At 40.4% G+C, this 22,229-nt stretch overlaps 1 protein-coding gene across 13 annotated transcripts in view; it reads left to right on the top strand.

Moving 5' to 3' along the window:
* Window positions 1–22,229, top strand: part of CDIN1 (CDAN1 interacting nuclease 1) — a 245,976-nt gene that overhangs the window by 180,528 nt on the left and 43,219 nt on the right. Inside the window, exon 11 of one of the 13 annotated variants that reach the window (XM_060294488.1) lies at window positions 14,267–14,433. The exons of the other annotated variants lie outside the window; for them this stretch is intronic. Coding sequence (XP_060150471.1) covers window positions 14,267–14,306 — 40 coding nt within the window. The 3' untranslated portion in view covers window positions 14,307–14,433. The remainder of the gene's footprint in view (window positions 1–14,266; window positions 14,434–22,229) is intronic. 13 annotated transcript variants of the gene reach the window in all.

Genomic DNA, 22,229 nt, shown 5'->3' with positions numbered 1-22,229 from the left:
CTAATAGGTGACACATGTCGCAGAGAAACCTTACAACATCCCCATTTCCCCAAGATCAATCAAGCATGAAACAACTTACCAAACTTTTGTTTTTCTAGCAAATTCTTAAGAAATACAATAAAATTAAATTTGTCTAGTCCATAGAACCGGGGAGACACATGAATGAGCCAGAGTGACCTGAAAGCCCAGTTTTATCTAGCTGTAATCTCTCGCCTAGTTGTTAAAATATCCCGAAGCACTTGATCATGTTGCATTTTCATTTCAGAGCCATGTGGTGTATTTGCGAAATGCACATGGTCCTGATTTCAACCGAGAGTTCCCTGGCTGTTAAGCAGAGCTCTCGGCTGGCTTGGACCAGGTCTCGAGTAGGTCAAAGGCCGAGAGCCTACATCTTGGTTAGATCTTCCCCTCATGGAAACCAGAAGCCTGGGTCAGGGCAGCGGTGCCTGTGATGGCCCCTGATTAGATTAGGTCTACATTTATCAACTACACAGAGAGTACACTTAACCTTTCAACTCAAGAGTTTTGATGTATCTTTATTTTCAAATGAAAAGGTGAATGTAATTCTGCCAAAGTCTTGGTCCAATAACAATGGAGTGTAGCATGCAGCTTCTTCTAATTTCATCTACTACCGGGTTTAACCAACAACACGTAAGCATTTTATCTGTTTTCCAGATTTTGTAAGTATGGTATTTTGACATTTATAGAAAACTACTTTATAATTTTACATCCCTTTCAGTTTTTATAGGAATTTAATAATTGCCTTTGGTTTCTATTTAGCTTTATCTACATATTTATTTGTTCATTCATTTAGATTTAGACTAGAGCTGTTCTATCAATGAATAGATAGATCCAGATCATGAAAACCCATATGTGGAAGGAGCTGTAAACTACTTTTATAAGTTTGATTTTTTTTAATTCCCCTAAGTATTTGGCTTAAATATTACTTTGAACTGTTATTTCATTTCTTCAGAATGCATTGTTTAATTCTCTATGAAGTTTTCACTAAACTTCTAATGAGACACATTGAATAATACTGTTTAGAATAGGTTTTTATGGTTCTGTTGATTCACTTTCTCCTGGGGAGACTTTGATGCCTTTGACTGCTGGGCAGTCTTCCCTCACAGATATAGGTCTGCCAGGGTCATCCATTGTCCCCTAGGTCTCTGTTGGATAAATTCCTGGGGCAACAGTGGTAGTGATGAGACTGGGCATGGGGAATGGTCTGAATCCACTAGAAGGGACCCAGATCTCCTTGTTCTTTCATGTAGTCACTAACTCCTTATTGTCTACTTTGTTCTAGGCACCAGGGCTTGGGTGGGGGTCAGGGGTGAAATGTCCCTCCCCTCTTGGGACTTTCTAGATTCTTCTGCATCAGTATCCCTGTCCTGTGCTAGTACAAGGTTGTATGTAACTGTGCATTGTGGACTTCAAGATAAAATTATTCGTCATGTTAAAAGGATTGCTTTTCTTGTCATTACATTGTTTCTGCAGTCTGTTTATTCAGTTAAGTAAACTCATTTCATGTGAGATGTATAGAACCCCAGCCCAGAATGCAGGTTCAAAGAGAGGAAAGGCAGTGAAGGGCTTTTACGAGAAATAAAAGAAAGATAAAATGAGCTCGTTTCAATTATATTGAAAGTGGTTGAGAGTCACCCCAACATAGTGATCTCTTCTTTTCCTCATTTATGTGTGATCTAAATCTTAGAGCCATTCTGAACCTTTTCTAAAACATGAAGTGTTTTGTCAGTTCACTTTCATTATGAATAATTTTTTAAATTTCCTATTACATTTATAAACTTAGAATTTCAAAAACTGTTATTTTTATCTTGATACTGCCAAATTTCTGATCTTGTATCATTTTAAAGGTTATTCTGAATTTTATATTTACCTTAGAAATAACTACATATCAGCAGGGACCATCATTATCTTGATTTTTGTCCATAGGCACATTTTTTACGGCACTTAATTTACTGAATATGTATTTGATAGGTCAATCAGTAACATTTACTGAGCCCTCAGTGTGAATAGAATACAGATATTTTCATAATTGAGGCCAAAATCAGTGACGGGGGAAAAAAGAAATATATGTGCTCAAATTATTTTTATAATTTTCTCAGTTTCTAAACAAATCCCTGCACCTTCACAACCTACCAAACTCACTTCCTCACTTCCGATCATCTAATGTTGGGCAGCCCTTTTTGAGCTACTCTTTGTTGATTGCCAGATTGATTGGAAAATAATGGTGCAATCCCCCTTTTACCCTGGTTTTTCGGAAACCTATTTTGTATTGAAGGGTTGCCAGTGTCTAGCTATCAAGGCCACACACTATCAACTTTTGAGACGTCTGCTCAACATTCCGAAAACATTTATTGAGCTCCTACTGTGCGCCAGGCTCTGTCCTAGACATTGAGTCTAAGTCTTAAGATTTTAAGGTGATTGGAAACGTATGGCTGATGATCCAATTAATTCTACTGGGGAGTTAACATTGGAACTAGAGGCCTCTGAATAATTCCTTCTGGGTCTTCACATGCTTGATTTTAGAATGTTCCAGCCCCTTGTGGAGAAAATGCAGCGTTCATTCAGCATGCTGCAGAACAAATCCTGAATACCAAATACCAAGTTACCCCAAGCCTGACTTGGACTGATTGTAAGACCTGCATCACCTTCATGTATAGATTTCCTGCATTGTTGGTTTCATCACAATCAGCTTTCTCCTGCCTCTCACCCACTGCTGTTAGGATGTTCTGAGGCTGCTGACCCCCACAGATGTCAGATTGGGGGTACAGCCCAAGGAAGTAGAGAGAGGGATAGAGGCCGTTTACCCCAACAGTGTTTCACGGAGCCTAAAACCCCTTTTTGTTGTCGTTTGTCTTTTTACCCCCAGCTACCAACTTTTCCTTATGTTTTATCTTTAAAATACTCCAGTAAGGCTCCTTTCTGCATAAGGCTCCTTTCCACATTCATATCCTCTGCAGTCATTTTCTTCCCCTCCTTGAACTTATACAGAAATAGTATCTATGAGACTTGATTGTGAAATGTTTCTTAGAATTAATCAATAACACCTTGAGGTTTTCCAGCTTAATTTGTATATATTTGTCTTGGAATATAGTGCACATCTCTCTAGCATGTAATTTTGTAGTTGTTTGGATGTTGGCAGGTTTTTAGGGGTGGGAGGGGATGAGCTTATATTTTTAGCTGTAGTGATTCACTTTGTAAATGGTGTACCCTATAGTCTGTCCTTCAGTTGATTTACTGCATATGGAAACAACTCACTCTACGTACACTCTACAATTTCAGTGGTTTACAAAACCAATAAAAATATAAAATGCCGAAATAAATATTTAAGATTCCTTTTCTGCATTGCACTAAAGATATGATGAAAATAAATTTTAAAAGAAAGTATTTGCACTTGAGGAATTCAGGTAAAAGTCATGAAGCTATAATTAAAAACAGAGTTGTAGGGACCAAGTAAAATTTGGGAGAGATAATTAAATTTTACTATTCGTCTTATTTTTATCTTATATTCATTTAAACAAAGCCAATCTTGATGGACTATAAAATACACCATATGTTGTCATTTTAAAATAAAGTTCTGTATTTAAATTTGGCATGTCTACCATGTGGCTGTATGCCACCACTCCCCTCATCAGAATCCGCAACACAGGGCTTCAGGGAAACCACTACCGATCCGTTAGAGTTCTCCAAACGGTGAACCTGTTTGCTGTCTCAGTTTTAAATACATGCCCCGCTTTTCTCCTCCTTCAGTGACCCTCTACTCTAGCTGGGACAGTTGTCTTATTCTCTTACACACATGCCAGACCCCTTCATCAAAGGCCATCTCACAACCCACCTTCTACTTGTAAAGTCCCATTTATTTCTTCAGTGTTCAAATCTCACTTCCTACAAAAAGCCTTTCCTGGAGACTGCAGCCCAGAGGGAGAGCCTGGTGGTTCCCAAACCTGGCTGCACATCAGAATTAATGGAAGCACTTGGTTAATATATAACTTCCTCCAGACCTACTAAATCAGACCCTCTGGCTCTGAGACCTAGGAAAAAACATTTTATCAGGCTCTCCAGCTGATTCTGATACAGCTGCCTGGTATTCTCCACTGATGTTTTGGGAACCACTGGTGTAATGGAAAGAACCAGTAATTCTGAAGTTTGTTGGACCTAAGTTCAAACCTTAGCACCTGCTAAGGTGCCCAGGTTACCAGACTTCGGTGGGACTCAGGTCCAACAGGCTATGAAATGACAGTCTCTTTCCCAAAGAACTTTTTGGGAAAAAGCCTGATGCTATACAGGTTTAAGAAAACACCCAACTAAGTTGATACATCAGATAGTTTGAATATAGTAGTCTGAAGGTGGTCCAGTGAAACAGACTGCTTTCCTGAGTGGCATATGGTGGGCAGTCTCACTTTATGTTGTGGTCATACTGTACTGAGTATCCGCAGCATTCCCCTCTCTCTCCTTCTTTAAAATGCAAATAAGTTTTCTGTCTTTGATCCAGAGCTGGGTTCCAACTGGAGAGTGAGTCTCGATTTCCTATATATGGAAGCACTCCACCACACGGTGGGTCAAGATATGGGATCACTTGTGCCAATAGGGGACCTGGAACTATTTAGATAATTTAGGAGGTTTCACTGTCATTTAAAGGGGACTTTCCATTTTTTCATTCAGGAGAAGAGAATTGTAGCGTCTTAGAACTAGAAGGGACCTCAGAAACCATCCCATTCAGCCCTCTTGTTAGGTCTCAGTGACTTCGTGCCAACAAATGCTTGGATCAGAAAATCTCATCAGCTCTCCAGGATGAGTTCAGAAACCTACTTGAAATTAGATGTGTGTAAACCAAAATTATACAACATTTTAAATTGTTTTAAACTGTAGGTTTAGCCAATGGTTACAATCACTTGTAGTATAATTGTATTAACTAGTATAGTTAGATTCCTATTAGAGATGGATTTCTTTACAAACTACTGTATTTAGACACATGCCTCCACCCGGGCCTTCTCCCTACAGCTTTTGAAAAGGAATCCTCTTCTCGACAAGTAGGTTGATTTGATTATCAGCAGTGAACAACTCTGAAGACTTATAATTAACCTCATTTGCTCTGACAAAAAGTAAAATGTGTTTGTTTCTTATTAAGCATTTATTATGAGATGGACCCTGGACCAGTGGTTTTATGTACATTAATTCTGTGGATATCTTTTCTTAATCCTTATAGCCATCCTCAGAGTAGATGTTATTATTTCTATTTTACTCATAAGATAACCAAGGCCTGCTTAAAGTCAGATAACTACTAAGCAAATGAGCTAGGAATCCAGTCTAGGTCCAACTCCAAGGGTGCTGAACAGCAGTGAATGACCTTAGACCATGATTTAGGCTGAGGTTCCTAAGATTTTGAGTTAAATATTAATTAAAGCTATGAACTTTCTCCCTGTGTAACTTTGCACACATGCAAAATTTTGCCTATACAATTGACCCTTGAAGAGCAGGGGTTTGAACTGTGGGGATCCACTTACCAGGTGGATTTTTTCCAATGAATAGGGTACAGTGTTTACCATCTGCAGTTGGTTGAATCTGCAGATAAGGAGGGCTGACTATGGGACTTGAGCATCATAGATTCTGGTATCCATGGCAGATCCTGGAACCGATGCCCTGCAGATACATAGGTATGACTGTAGTTTCAGAAGATTCAGACTCCCTGAATCACATGCTACCCAATGAGTACAAACCTCTAGATTTAGCTTGACAGTAAAGATTGTTAAATAATTACAGGGTAACTAAACAATTTCCTCATGTCCTTCACATATTGATTTTAGCATCTTAGATGGGAATAGGAAGAAATAGTCTAGTAAACTTGGTACATGTATTCCATTGGGTTCAGATATATGTTACAACTGGGAGTTCACATCGTTCTTTTTGAGTGGGCAGCGACACCATTTTTTTAGATTCCTTTTTGGTTCTGTTTAGAAATCACACTCTAGGACTCACCTTTGCAAATATAAATAATAATAGTAATAGAATTAAAAAATAATAGGGCCAAGAGAGACCTGAGAGATCATCTAATACAACCTTCTCATTTACAGATGAGATGAGGAAAAAGGGCCCAGAAAGTCTCTGAGACTTACTCAAGGTCACACAGCCAATTAGTCAGGGCCAGGCTTGGATTCCCAGTGCTTTTCCTACGGTGTAGAATAAACCATTAGTTCATGGCACACACATCTAGAGAAATAGCAGGTACCCATTTTGCATCCTGAATCCATTCCTTTTCAAACTACTGAAACATGTTCTTGCATGATTGAAAATAAAACGGTAACAAGAGATTTAGCACAAACATTCATTTTAGCCCTATAAAAGTTCAGATAGTAGCTGGAGTACACATTCAAGAATATAGCCTGGAGGCCAAGAGCTGTGATGCCACGATGAGATTGGGAACACTGGCTTGTTGGACAGAACTGTAATCTGGATTATCAGCTCAGCAGTCTTTATTGAGATCAGTTACTCCTTTGTGTCTTCACCCATGAGCACTTATTGGGCATCAGACTGTGTGCCAGGCCCTGTGCTTGGCTCTAGGGACATGAGAACACCTAAGATCCAGTCCCCGTTCTCACAGAGATCTCAGGCACTGTGGGGAATGGCAGACCAGTATAGCGCGTGTCTCCGCAGCATTTTACTTGGTGAGGGAGGCGGCATACTCAGTGTCATCCATGTTCCAAACAGTATCTTGAGGCGTTCCTCGTTAGAAAAATGGCTTCTTATTTCCTCAGAAGGTTTTCTCCTTAGAGGAAAATATTTTCAGTTTGTGTTAGCAGAGTATTGGCCAGTATACACAGTTTTTCCTTCAACAGCAATTCCTCTTCAAGAAGTAGTCATAGATCAAAACGAAACTAATTAAGAAATAGGAGCTGGTTTTCTTTCACTAGGCCAATAATTACCAACCCTGGTTTTTCAAGGATGTTCTCCAGTGATCTTAAGGGACACTGAAAAATTCCCAGAATAAAAGTAATTCTCTTCCCCCATAATTTATAAGCCAAATACATATAAGGATAAACACCACAGTAAAAAGTTAGTGGTATGGCAAAAACAAACTACGAGGAGAGGCTTGGCTCCCAAAAGTGGGTGGATGGGATTATTCTCTTAGATCAGCAAAAATGTGATGATGTAGCTGTTTACAGCCATTTACATTTTATAAGAAAATGGATATAAACTACATCTTAATACCACTTATTCACTCCTAGTCAGTCATCGCGCTATAAGTGAACTAATAATTCAGCATATTTGTTCTTGTTTTAAAATGATTCTGTACTAAGCTGTGAAATGGTAATGGCATTTTCAGATTTCGAATTTTTGTGATATTTTAAGTTGCAAACAACTCCTTTAAAGCCAGGAGAGAGAAAAAGAGAGAGAGCACGAGCGAGCACGGTTGTGTGTGTGTTGATATGAACCAATGTCTACGAGGGTTTTTCATCAGGGATTTCTCAATGCATTATAATGCAAATTGCATTTTTAAACCGGCCGAACTATTGATGGCTATATTGAATGGAATAATTTATTACAGAAGTATTTTAGTCAGATGACATTTCATCATCAAATAACAGTAAACACAATAGCCATTTCCCATAAGACTGTTCTCTTTAGCCAAGGGCTTAAAAAAGAAAATAAAACTTGCCTTGTTCCAAACATAGCATTGTACTAAACAGTTGTTTACTTCACTAAAGAAGAAAAGAGTTCTGCCAGCCAGACATGGCGGACCAGAAAAACATGCTGCTGTGTCAGATCATCCCAAGAAATCTCCATTTTTTCCCTCCTTTCCTAATAATGTTTGACAAGTGGAGATGAATTTTTAAAATCCAAGTCTCTTTTATGCCATTCATTGGGATAATACTATAAAATCTCTCCTTGGGTACTCAGAGTATTACAACATCAATGACCTGTCAGCAGCTGCGTACAGTTTTTCTTTTTAAAACTGTGTAAAGCTATGGTTAAATTCTAATTTTCTAAAATAGGTTTAAGTATGGGGAGAGCCAAAATTAGGTGCACTTTTCTTGCTAGAAATCAGACCACAAATTGCACATTGTACTTACAAAGATGATTAAGGCGGTCCAGCCGTACACCAGCAGTTCAGCAGATTAATTGGAGCATGCAGATTTGTGTAAAAACATATGTTGGGATTGGGGAAGCCTTTTTTTTTTTTTTTTTTTAATGCTGTTCAAAAGTTGTTTTTTTTTTTTTTGCAAGTTCCAGTGTATAATTTGTACATTATCTAATTCTCCCCTGAAAGTCTAAGATTAAATTCATATATGCCAGGGGTACAATATTTAGGCATTTTTAGCAAAATGGAAATGCCTTATTGGTACCTTTCTCCCAATTAGTTGGTGGCAACCTTTTTCACTTAGTAAACCTCAAAGTGTTCATTATTTTTAAATTGTTGCATGATGAAAGCAGAGCAACTTGTTTAAACAAGGCATAGACTTAGGAGCCAAATAGAGCTGGAACCTTTGAGCCCTGATTCATAGGAACGTATAGTGAGCACTTGGGAAATGTAAGTTGGAATTTGCTGGAAAACGTGGATTAAAAATAACTCTCACATAAAGATTCGAGGTGAAGTATGCGAAGTGCCTGGCAGAGTGCCTGGTGCCTAGGGGAGGCCTCAGTGTAGCTTGGGGAGGGACAGAGGTGGTGGCTAGCACAGCCCAGTGGTGCCCATGTGCCATGGTGGTGAGCTTGGACATCTAGGCAGTTAAGTCAGTTATTTCAGGGGGAAAAAAAGCAGAGTCTAGCAAGCAGTACTTACAGCAGCTGTGAAGAGCTTCACGTGTAAATTTCTTGCCAGGTTCCTAGAATGCAACGGTCACTGCAAGGTGCAAAAAACGCTGGACTTTGTGCCCTTGTATGCTTAAGAATATGTCTGCTCAAAATTTTCCTGTTGCCCTTATTATATTTACTTTTCAGCAGTGAAGAAGCATCTCTCACCCTGTGGCTAAAATCCTCAATCTCTCATGAAGTTTGTTGTCATTGGAATTTAGTTGGATCTCATTTTAAACAATGCTTAAATCTTGAGTAATCCAATCTCACCTCTTTCCCTTTGGTTCTGTTTAGTAAGTAAATCCCTCCTTTCCTTTCTTTCTCAATTTCTTCATGTGCTGGATATCTCTCCTCCCCTCTGCTATCTTTCCCTTCAGTCCCATAAACATAATTGTTGCACCGTGGCGACTCTTGTAGAAATAGGCTGGAGTTCCTGTAGGCACCATTTTCGAGACCGTTCCCATGCTGCTTTCTTGGTACTGCAGGTGGGTGATTTTTCCCCACCCAAGTGAAACCATCATGTACTGTTAAGTGCTGCTTTCTTTGGACTGTAAGGAGATTGGGTTATCTTTCTGAATGATCTGACATTGATTCCAAATGTCAGGGTCCTATCCTGTAAAGTCTAGTTTGCTTGCACAGATTCACTAAAAGGGGCCTCAATGATTCTTTCTTTTGTGTGTTTCTGAGAATGGAGCGAGTGATTAACAATTATACGGAGGAAGTTCCAGGTCATTGACCCAGCCAAGGGAAAATATCTGTAAGTCAATCACAGAACAGCTAAAGCTGTTCTCATATACTTGGGTTCCCATCATAGTAAAATTATAACTGTAGTAATCTTGCCAGAAGAGGTACTGAGCAGTGATGACCACTAACTTCAGTAATTTTTCTGATGTTCTCCTGGACCCTGCTCTTAACTGAAGAGGAGAGTTTGATGGGCCACACACTTGGATTCACTGGGCTTTGGTTATTCATCTGAAAGAAAGTTGGATGACCACTGATGTTCTGGGAGTGCATGACTTACTAACCCAGCAAGTTGGGTAGGCATGTATGGAAGGGGAAACTTAGCCCAGGATACCTGTGAGGCACATGAGTGCAAGTGACACGGATACACACATGCATATATATACTTTAGTTCAGAGAAGAGTCACTGATCATAGTCTGAGCTAGTGATTGGACTTGGGACTTTTTACACACTGCAGCTTGAAAACTGGCTGTCCCGTGACTTATGGAGAAACTGTCCCTGTTACCTTGTGCAGATAACTAATTGGAAGTTGAGCACCTCTCAGGAGCTCAAATAGTTTTTACAGAAAAGAATTGGTAGTTATGCCAGAATTCTTGAACCCAGGATTTATTGTAACTGAGAAACTACTTGCCGAAAGTTTAACTTAACACTTCGTTTGTTAGTTTGACTTACTTTTATACCAAATAAACAGCTAAACCCACACTACTCGTAATGGTTGCACATATACCTGAAAGACCTTTTATGATATTGGCTAATGTTTTAATAATTCTACATAAAACCTCATTAAATTGAGATCAACAAGTAACACTAAACATGGAGACATATAACATATTTTGATATAGTACAAAGCTTATTAACGCTGACTTCCATAGGTTCCAGAGTTAAACTCTGACAGTGTTCATCAAGTAAGAGGAAACAATAAGGAGTATTTCTAAGTTAGCACACATGTCCTTAGTATAAAGTTCATTTCACTTTTTTTTTTTTTCCTTGCGGTACGCAGGCCTCTCACTGCTGTGGCCTCTCCCGTTGCGGAGCACAGGCTCCGGACACGCACGCTCAGGGTCCATGGCTCACGGGCCCAGCCGCTCCGCGGCATGTGGGATCTTCCCGGACCGGGGCACGAACCCGCGTCCCCTGCATCGGCAGGCAGACTCTCAACCACTGCGCCACCAGGGAAGCCCCATTTCACTTTTAATTTGAGTTCAAGGCAACAAAGGTGAAAGTATATATTTTTAAAGTAACTTTTTATTCCTTTAGATAAAATCTAAGTTCTTAGTCCTGTGTGAACAAATGGTGCATATTGGGTTACGTTCTTTATCTCCTCCTAACTCTGCCTAAAAGCATGCTACTTATCTTTTTTTACTATTTTTTTTTTAAAGCTAATATTTCTGGGACTTCCTTGGTGGCGCAGTGGGTACGACTCCGCACTCCCAATGCAGGGGGCCTGGGTTCGATCCCTGGCCAGGGAACTAGATCCCACATGTGTGCTGCAAATAAAGCTAATATTTCTGATATTGTGCTAGATGTATAGATTTCAAAGTTGTAGACGTTTGTCCACCGTGTGTATAATGTACTCCTCCTCAGTAGACCCCTCATCTCATTGTTATCTTGTGTCTTTCTGATTGGGTCGATGGACACAACTACCAGAAGGTCATTGTTTTGTGTATATGAGATCATATTAGACCACCAGTACATCACATGCGGCCCAACCTACCTCTGACCCGCTCTCATTCTCCTCCTGCCGTCTCTCTCTCTAGCTCTGCTCTTTTCTTCGCCACCGAACATCTTGGAGTCATCTTCACTTGGGGTCTCTCCTCCCTACATCTCTGCAGCCTCTCAGTGGTAGCTGCACGCAGCGGCCCCTCATGAGACTCAGCACAGACGGACGCCCTCGTCTTTCTCTTGTCTGACCGCTCTCCTCTCTTTGACACTGTTAAGCCCACTCCTTGACTTTCTGATCCCACTCTTTCCTGATTCTCCTTCTACCCCTTTGAAGCCTCTCATGCTGCACAACCTTCTTAGCTGTTTCCCCTTCCTCCACCAGCCCCTGACATTCCCACCCCTGGTTTCCATCCTCAGACCCCCTCTCTCTTTGCTCCCCTAGCCAAATCTTGTCTACAGGCCTGTTTCATTTCCAAATTTGTATCATCCATTTAGATCTTTTTCTTGAGTTCCAGATTCATTCTTTTAATTGCCTACTGCACTGATTTTCAGACTGACTTCTAGGGAAGCCCCTAAGTATCAGACACAAATGCCTGTATTCTTATCCTTGCCCTGTCCATACCCTTCAATGTTTCTCCAGCTTACGTCCTCCTCTCAGACTTTAAAACCAGATAGAGGGCTTCCCTGGTGGCGCAGTGGTTGAGAGTCCGCCTGCCGATGCAGGGGATGCGGATTCGTGCCCCGGTCCGGGAAGATCCCACATGCCGCGGAGCGGCTGGGCCCATGAGCCATGGCCGCTGAGCCTGCGCGTCCGGAGCCTGTGCTCTGCAACGGGAGAGGCCACAAGAGTGAGAGGCCCGCGTACCACAAAAAAAAAAAAAAACAGATAGAAATTTCACATCTTCAGTGAAATTTCCCCCACTGTCACTCCTCCACCTTCCCATCAACACCATTGAACTGTGGTCGCTTTTCAGAAATTGCAGCACAGTAATTAGTAGCTATGGTTTCATACTCTGAACCCACAGTTTCATTTGCATCAGCAAGGATACTATGCTATTAGGAATGATGCAAAGATATAAGGACCACTCCCCTATCATTCCAAGGCAGATATTTTTGCCTTCTAACCCCCTTACCCTTTAACCTCCCTATAATCACTTGTGTATAATTTTAAAAGTTATTCAGTCTTTTGTTATTTAAATATCCTATTTCTCATTATATCCAGAACTATCTTAAGATTATAGTGAATATATTTAACTCCCCAAAATCTATTAGGTTAATTAATGTTAAACAAGTTGATATGTTCTTACCATAGTACTGTTGTGATCATATACATATTTATGCATTATATTCTGAAAAATTAGATTTTAATTGTATTATAGATATAGTCAGTTTTGTCACTTAAGAACTGATTTCTGTCTGTAATGAAAAATATTACAGGTCCTTTTGTTTTAATTTCATTCCTAACGTATAGCTATAGGAATCATAACAAAAGACCAGAATCAGGTAATATGTACAATGTATTTAATATTTCTCTAAATAAATTAGGAGAGTGATTATATTCATAGTTTTTGATAGGAATTATGCAACTTACTGTTGTAGAATTGGACTAAGGCCAACATGTTTTTACTTACCTAAAAGATAAGATGTTGCCTTACATTTAAAAAGAAATATAATGATAATTATATTTTTTAAAAAAACAAATGAGTAGTTTGAACTCAGGCATGATTTTTTTTTTTAATTTTTAAAACTCTAATTAGTACATCCTGACAGATAAAAATTAATGTTTCCTTCGGATGTTTTATGATGCCTGACAAAAATCCCATTTTATAGAATTGAAAGGTTTGCCTGTGGGTACAACGTGAGAAGTAGTTTGTCAGAGGTGATGGCATCAAAATGTAAAATATCTCAATTAGTTTCAAAACAAAATTATTACTTAAATGTATTTTAATGATGCTTAGCAATTACATCAAATCTGTAGTATTTAAATACTCTCTGAATAATAATAATGAATCATTTTATCTCCCTACACAAGATAAGATGTAAAATATAAGGACTAACTTTTTATTCTAACTCAACTGGAAGAGTAATAAATGTAAGCGGGACCATAGGGTAAAATTGTTCAACAGAACTTTCCAAGGTTCCTCCATCATCCCTGGATTAGAAGTCAGCAGATCTCAGTCCTAACCTCAGTGTCTTGCCAGTAAGTCTCTGGGGACTCACTTAGTTTCCCTAAATACTTCATCCTCCTGGACAACATATCAGCATCTCCTGGACAACATATCAGCATCTTCTTGAAAGCATAAAGCACTGTATAAATGTAAATTGATGCTATTTCCTCATGTCTGAGAAAAAAAGTAGAGTGTCCTTACAGCTTAGTTATTTGGTCCTTCAATCTAGGTCTCTCCTCCTTTCAGCCTTATCTAGATTAGTAAAATAAAACAATCTGCTTTTCCTCATGTTTCCTAAAATATAAAGAGAGAAGAGGCTGACGTATCCTCTAGACTGTCCCCAGTACCTCAAATCCTTGAAGAACTACTGTCGTTTAACTTTGGGTAATTTATTTATAGTTACCCAAAGAAACTGGCCCTACCCACACACAAGCTGAGGGGTTCCAAAATTGCAGACCATTTTCTTGAGCAATTATGTTCAATCCTTTAAAATAAATAAATATAGGAACATTTTAAATAAATAAAGTTGAATCAAGTTATGCTAAGCACATTGAAAAAAAGAAGATAGGCACTGAAATATGTACCCTAAATCTTCTGTGACCTTTTTTGTTTGTTGTGGTATGTTTCAGCTTTGTAAGTGGTAACTCTAAGCAAAATGAGAACTTCTGTTGTTGTATTACAGATGTTTTATACTTGCTGAATGAATGGCATTAATTCTAACAAATAAGCGAGATTCAATCAGAGAACTAGCCCCTTTTGTTAACCGTCTCTCATTAAATTAAGACAAAGTCTGAATATCACACTGTGAGTCTAACAGGCTTCCTGTGAAAATTATGGCCCATACGTGATATCCTTCTTTTTCTGTTATTTCCGTCTTTTTCTGAAGCGTCTGCTCCCGTGCTGGAGAGCTTGAAAGAAGCATCTGACCAACCTGAAGGCGTTATAGTTAAGAGTGTTCAACACATAACATGGGGACTGTTAGTCCTACCAAAGACAGATCCAGTCTAGAACCAGTGCATAATCTTGCGTGAGATCAAAGAATTCTTTCAAATGGTGAGTGTAGTCTGTTTCTGTAAAGTCAATGCTTGGTCCATAAATAAGCCTGAAGGGTGTTATCAATGTGTTGGATAGGTCATGAAAATAGACACAAGGCACAGGGGTTGCTTCCCTTTGGAAACGGTGGTGGTAAATTGCCATATGTGTCCCCGTTAGGAACCTGGCTGATCTGATTGTGGACGTAACAGCTTTACAGACTGGATTTGGGGGCTCTTAAGATCTTCCATATCTTTCTCTGAAGTCTAACTAAAACTGCACCTTGCTCTTTGGTGTCAAGCACAGACTTCAGCAGGGGATCGGGACCGTGGCCAGCAATCTTTCCCAGTCTTACATTCTAAATCCCTCTTTCCCAGAGCTGTTATCACTCAGAAGTATGGCTAGAGGTGGATTTGTGTTAACCCAGAAGGTAAGGAAAGAGTGTTGTACTATTACGTGTCACAAGGCTGAGGTGACAAATCCAAACTAAAAGAAGTTTCCAGCTCATTTTCCTGTAAAGATATTCCAGCAAAAAATAGCTCGAAGAAAAAGTATGCAGTATGAAAGCCAGTCACTTTAACTTCCCTCTGACTGTGGCAGTCAACACCACAATGATCCTGCTTGGGGAAGTAGGAGAGCTTATCAAGTAAACAAAGGCAAATGATTAAGTAAAGCAAACAACAGCACTGTTTTTCAGACTATTCAGCCCATTCTCTGTATGCCATTGGGTTCAAGATCTAGACTACCCCTAAGTGAAATAGCTGTGCAAAGATCCTCTGTGGAACTTTTCTACTTTCCATTCATTCATTCAACAGATTTTTATTCGACATCTGTTATGTGCCATATAGCACTAAATGCCAGGTGATGGTAATGTAGACGAGACATTGCTTTTATGGAACATGCTGTCTATGAGGGAGGTAAGCATTAAACAAATAAACATAAATACGTAATTGTAACATCCTTTAAACTTAGAGTTTGGCAACGAGAGACCAGTTCATTTTGCCATTTAGCTTCAGAATCCTTTAGAATCATAAAGTTCATAAATCAAAATAAATTCCATACATGCAAGTAGGCTTTATAATGGCATATATCTGCAGTCACAATGTCTCATTCAAAAATAAATAGCATAAATAAATAAATAAATAAATAGCAAGTCTAGTTATTTTTTGTGCAAGGCCTTGGACCTAATGTTAGGAATTTTCATTATTTAGTGTCCAGCACTGAATGAGAATTTGGACTGAACCAGTTGCCATAACTGGTTGGTCATATTTTTCTTCCCTTTCCTCTCAAGTATTTTTTTAAAATAGTGATAATGGATCTGTTTTTGCAGCGGCCCTCTCTGTAATGTAGTGGGGTGGGGTTTTCTCTATCTTTGACATGAAATTTTACTGGTCTGACAAGGACTTCAGGTATATGAGCAACCACACAAAAAAGTAAGGTCTTTTGCAAGCATGAGGCACTCACAGATTACTTCAAATATCATCTTGCATTGGCCTTAGCATGGCCTGTTAGTTCAAGCCCTAAAAATAAACACCTATTAATCAGCTAATGGCAACATGGGTGGACCACCTCTCTGTCTGTGGGGACCTTAGTCTAACCTCATTCAATAGCTTGTCTTATGTCACCCAGGATGAGGCAGTTTGCAGCCAGGAATGCCTCTAAAAGAAGACAGTCCAAAGCTGAACTAAATGTTTAAAATAACCTCCGTAACTCCTCCCCACATTGACAGTTGCTTGCAACTCGCTGGAGTCAAACCACAGCCCCAGCCCCAGTGGCCTTCGTGGGGCGAACTCAGAGCCGCTGAGTTTGCCAAGGAAAACTGCAGGCTCAGTGGGGCTCTCTCTCTCCCTTGTCTTGCTTTTAATCAAAAAACAACCAGATGAGAACTCACTCCTGGAAGTCCTTATCTTCATAAAATGTAGCTAATGACTCCTGTTCCGTTAAATAAGGTTTTGCTGTGTAAGTCACTAAGGAAACTGTTGGCCAGTCATCTCGTGCCTGCAGACCTCTCCAAGAATACAAACGGGAGGGACCCCGTGGAGCTGGGCTGTGACTGTTTATATACACATACGTTGTCCCAGCGACTCCGGAAAGTTGAGCCCTCAGTATAGTTTTCAGGCGGTCTTTTTTCTGTATGGAGTGGAAATGTGGGGAAGGGGAGAGATTTGTTTTAATGTATACTCTTCTCTAATGTGTTTACCCCCAAATAAGTGAGCTGTAGTAGATACTTTGGCCCTACACAAAGTAAATATTTAGCTCACAAATTCCGTACAGAAACATGGCCCCGGGCATTTGGGTTTCATAAAAGAGGATGAGCCTGGGGCAAAGGGCTGGTGTGCCTGTTCCATGGGAATCGGGAGGAACGGTCTCTACTTGTGTACCAGCCCCTCGGCCCTCACGGCACCTTAGTCTGCTAGGCAGTGCCCCTCTGGCCCTCAGCAGCCTCGCTCCCACCGCGCTTTTCCAGCTGTGTCCTGTGCCAGGCCCATGATCTTTGTTTATTCTGAACTTTTCTGTGCTGCCCCCAAAGGCGCCAGGCTTTTTCTCATCACTGTCTGTGTGTGCTTCTCCCTCCACCCAAAGCATCCTCCCTGTCTTACAGAGAGGAGAGCAAACCTGACTTCCAGATTCCCTCCAAAGGTCACCTGACCTCTGCTCAGAGCCTTCCCTGACCTGCCTGGGGCCACTGCAGAGCCTTTTGCACAGTTCTACAACATCTGTCTCCTCCGTACACTGCCTTTTAACCTGCTTATCCCCCTTACACCTGAGAGCCCCTGGAAGACAGGGACTGTGTCCCTGTTATCGCTGTATCCCCAGAACGTGGCATCCTTTTCAGAAAAGCAGGAGGTACCGTTCTCCCTGTTCTGCAGCCAGGAAAACAGGGGAGGTGGTTTTACATGCGCACAGCAACACTGCACAGAAAGGAGGGAGAGCTGGGTTCATGCACCACTGTCCGTGGCTCCCATGTGACCTTAAACAAGTCACTCGACCCCTGAGTACCTCAGTTTCCTTATTTGTCAAGTCAAAATAAAACATGTTTTGAGGGTCAGATGTTACTGTATAATTTGTGAACGTATTTTAAGAACTCTGAAGTGTTTTGCCCACCATTAGCTGAAGAATGGAACCCAGAGTTCACTAAAGTGTGTCCCTCCTTTGAGTCCAGCCCTGCAGTTTTCCACACTCACACGTGATCCTTCACCTGTTACTTAAAAAAAAAATTCTGCCCTTAGTCTCGTATTTTTTTCCTGCAATTAACTGATAAAATAGCTTCGTTAACCATGAGAAAACAAAGGGTTTGGCCACCTTTAGAAACTGGTGCTGGCCGCTGAGCTTCCTAAAGACCCCATCTGCCTCAGAGGCCAGCCTCAGTGTCCAAAAAGTTTGTCAGGACAGTTTCAAATATCAACCTTCGTTTGTTTCCTAAGTCAGAAGTTTCCTTTATCCTGTTTCCAGAGTCCTTAAGTATTAGTTGAAAATGCTCAAGGATATACAGATTGCCAACAATCACATGAAAGGATGCTCAACATCATTAATCATTAGAAAAATGCAAATCAAAACTACAATGAGATATCATCTCACACTGGTCAGAATGGCCATCATCAAAAAATCTACAAACAATAAATGCTGGAGAGGGTGTGGATAAAAGGGAACACTCTTGCACTGCTGGTGGGAATGTGAATTGGTACAGCCACTATGGAGAACAGTATGGAGGTTCCTTAAAAAACTACAAATAGAACTACCATATGACCCAGCAATTCCACTACTGGGCATATACCCTGAGAAAATCATAATTCAAAAAGTCATGTACCACAATGTTTACTGCAGCTCTACTTACAATAGCCAGGAGATGGAAGCAACCTAAGTGTCCATCATTGGATGAATGGATAAAGAAGATGTGGCACATATATACAATGGAATATTACTCAGCCATAAAAAGAAACGAAATTGAGTTATTCGTAGTGAGGTGGATGGACCTACAGTCTGTCATACAGAGTGAAGTAAGTCAGAAAGAGAAAGACAAATACCATATGCTAACGCATATATATGGAATCTAAGAAAAAAAATGTCATGAAGAACCTAGGGGTAAGACAAGAATAAAGACACAGACCTACTAGAGAATGGACTTGAGGATATGGGGAGGGGGAAGGGTAAGCTGTGACAAAGTGAGAGAGAGGCATGGACATATATACACTACCAAACGTAAGGTAGACAGCTAGTGGGAAGCAGCCGCATAGCAAAGGGAGATCAGTTCGGTGCTTTCTGACCACCTAGAGGGGTGGGATAGGGAGGGTGGGAGGGAGGGAGATGCAAGAGGGAAGAGAGATGGGAACATATGTATATGTATAACTGACTCACCTTGTTATAAAGCAGAAACTAACACACCATTGTAAAGCAATTATACTCCAATAAAGATGTTAAAAAAATGCTCAAGGTTGTTCCTTTTATGTTCTCCCTTTTTAAAAATGCTGAAACCATTTATTACAAAGATGAACTGCTAAGCTTGGGGAGACTTCAAAATGCCCTTGGTCTAACAAGAAATGTATCTGGGATGGGAAAATGAAATCTCAAGGCACTGTTCTGAAATCTGTGTGTGCAGCCCTTCTTGGTGGATGACCTGGGGCCAGAATGTGGGAACAGGCTCAGCGGAGTCATGTCATTAAGAGCAGGAACCTGTATTTAAATAAAATTTAAATCACTGACATCATCAGCATTTTTTGTCAAGTCTCTTTTGAAGTAGAGTTTCTCCTGGTCCCATGAAGCTGATCAGCTTTTCTTTTTAAGGGCAGGAATGACTGTATGATGTGACCTTTCCTGCTTTCTGGCTCCAAGAAGCATCTAGTCTAGTTAGAAATGGAGGAAATGTTTTGACTCTGCTTTACTCACACTTCCTACCCAGTTCTTCATCTTGTTTTCTCCCTGGATAAAGTACTTCCCAGTACTGCCTGGATTATTATTTGACCTGGTTTTCTTTCTCCTAATGGGTCTATTTCCAGTCCTCTGGACATAGATCTACCCATTCATTGATTGGGGAGAGGGGAACAAGGGTTGGGAGGTTTCTTTATTACATTCCACTATCGGGCAGAATTTTTGTAAGGGGGCAACAATGAATTAACAACAAATTAAAGTGCTGTGAAGCTTATTTATTCTCAAATCCACCTTGAATTCCAGGATACAAGTTCTATTATACCTGCTTTACAGATGGAGAACAAGACACAGGAAGTTAAAAATGAAAGGTACATTAAAGATGATGTCTTCCAGCCTCCACATTTTACAGAAGAGGAAAGATTTGTCCAGCGTGGAAGAATCCTTTAGTAAAGCATTCGTATTGAACCTAGACAGACAGGAGCCTTACCTTGAGATTGGCATGGGGAGGTGGTTGGTAGTGATGTTGTAAGGGTTTGGAAGAGTATTTGGGGGAGGGAGTCTGAAGCGCAGAAGGCCTTGTAGCATAGCTACTCAGGGAGGGAGCCCTGCACGCAGAGGACATGGGTTAACACCTGCACCACTTTCGAGCTTTATCTCCTCGCATGAGTAAGCGGCCTCACCTCTCCGTGTCTCTATTTTCTCGTTTGTAAAATGGCGCTAGTAACACTTCATACCTCGTAGGTTTATTGCATGTAGTAAATGAAAATAACGTACATGGTTAGTGCAGTGCTAGGCACACGGTAAGCATGCAGGTGTTAATTCTCTTCATTGTCATCATTATGGTCAGTTTAGCACAGCTTTAGAACAGTTTCCTCAACATGAAAGTGTAAGTACTACTATTGGCTACTACTCATAGGGCTTTTGTTTTAAATGAGATAATACGTATAAATAGCTTAGAGGAGTAGCTGGCACGTGGTGATCGTTCAGTATGTACCAGCTGCTGTTATGATTATGTTTATGGCTATTATTATAAGTATGATTATCAGCGGTATTATTTTCCTCAAAGAAATAAAAATCAAATAGTCTGTATCTTCTACCAGTTCCAAAGGTTGGGACTATGGCAGCAAGATAAACTTGGAGCAAAGTCAGTCAAGTATCCTTTGAATCTAGGTGACTTGAGTCTGAAATGGGTTAACCACCAGGCATTACATTTACTAGAATGCCTTACTCTAGTTGTATTTAGAAGGGGATCAAGCAGAAAAATTACTCACAGAGCCCAGCCCTGACGAATGACTTGTAATCTGAAGAAGGACAGATAAGATATTTTCCACCATGCAGACCCTCAGTACAACCTGCATCCAGCCCGGGGCGGGGGGGGCCTGCCGTCTGTGTCTAGCTTTAAGGTCTGTTTCCAGGTGACCACCAGTACAGCTGCCCTCCCATGCGTCTGTCTGTGCGTGACGCTCAGGCCTCTTCTGCCCACCTCACTGCCCTGTTGGTAACTATTCTCTGGAGTTGAGCCAGTGTGCCTTTTCACTCCCTCAACAGAGTTACCCTCATCACTTGGAAACATCCCTGCCTCAGAGCTTCATTGTACGGATCTGGCATTAAATAAGTAATGCAGTTAAAACTAAAATCAGGTAGGGTCTTTATGGGCTTAAATTTAAAATTTTGTTAACTGTGCAGTTGACCTTCGAAGTTCAGTTTAACCGTAAAATGCATTCTTCTTTTCCTGAGCTCAATTTTCTATTTTGCTATTTTATTACACACGCCTTTTGGGGGAAAGGGCAGGGTAGAAATAAGTTAAAAGCCTCACACCAACATAGAGAAGCCATCAACTCCTCATTTTCTTAAAGCAGCACTATTGAAAATGGCGTAAAGATCGTTCTGTAAAGTTTATATGTGATCGAAAAGCAAAGCAACAGGAACACAGGCTCCTCCTGAACCTGGGAATGCGCAGGCACCGTAGGGATGGTATTTGTGGTTCATGGGGTGCAAATCCGTGTGTCATACAAATACAGTTCACTGTAATAGTTTGATATCTCTTCACTCATCTTAAACACCTTAAGGTATTTGGAAAGGGAGGAAGAAATAAAACAGATGAACCTGCCGAGATATGGCCAGAAACAGTAGTACTTCATTTTGATTGATGTTTTTACAACCTTATCTTCTAGATAAAAGCTACTGTAAACAAAAGCCTACCTGAATTGATTGTATTTCAAGGAAGAGAGAGCCACCTGTGTGCAGGGATTGGCTCCCAAGTGCTTAGTTTTTCTTCTTAGCAGTTAATTCCTACCCACCTCATAGTCACCACGTCAGCCATCAGGAGTGGCCCTTCTAGGGAACAGTACTCGTGCTTCCTCCCAGCTTTTAGAACACAGCATCATCTCCCCCGTAACAACCTGGAAAGCAGAGATTCCTAATAGCCCCTCGGGGAGCTAGCTCTTCAGTGTGCAACTTGGGCATATTTTTAAAGCTCGTTTTCTCACCTTTAAAAATGACTTTTCTTCCCTACACGGTGGAGAGTTATCAGCAAAAGATTTTTTTTTTCCAAATGCATGACAGCATTCACAGCTTCTCCTGAGGCAGGGGCTCTATAGTGGTATTCATTCATGCAATATTTATTGGCTGACTCCTGTGTGCGGTGAAATACAAGCTGTCCTCATGGAGCTTGCATTCTAGAAGTGTTTGTTTAATAACTGCAAGGCTGGATTATCTCTATTTTATTTTTTTCTAAGAACCGTATTTTGTAAATTGTTTTTCCTTGCCTGACCACTTTTCCTAATGACCTAGATGGTTCTACCTTCAGATTTTTTTCTCCTCTTTCCAGTATTTGCCTTTATGGATCTGTAAAATTGGGAGGTTTGCTTTTGAGGACTGTGATGGTTAGCCAGAGAGATTTTCCTTATCGTGAAATATTTACTGTGATTAAGAGAAATTTTTAACTACAC

The sequence above is a fragment of the Globicephala melas genome, chromosome 2 (genome assembly GCF_963455315.2).
Source record: "Globicephala melas chromosome 2, mGloMel1.2, whole genome shotgun sequence".
Lineage (NCBI taxonomy): Eukaryota > Metazoa > Chordata > Mammalia > Artiodactyla > Delphinidae > Globicephala > Globicephala melas.
This window is presented reverse-complemented; position numbering and strand designations above follow the sequence as displayed.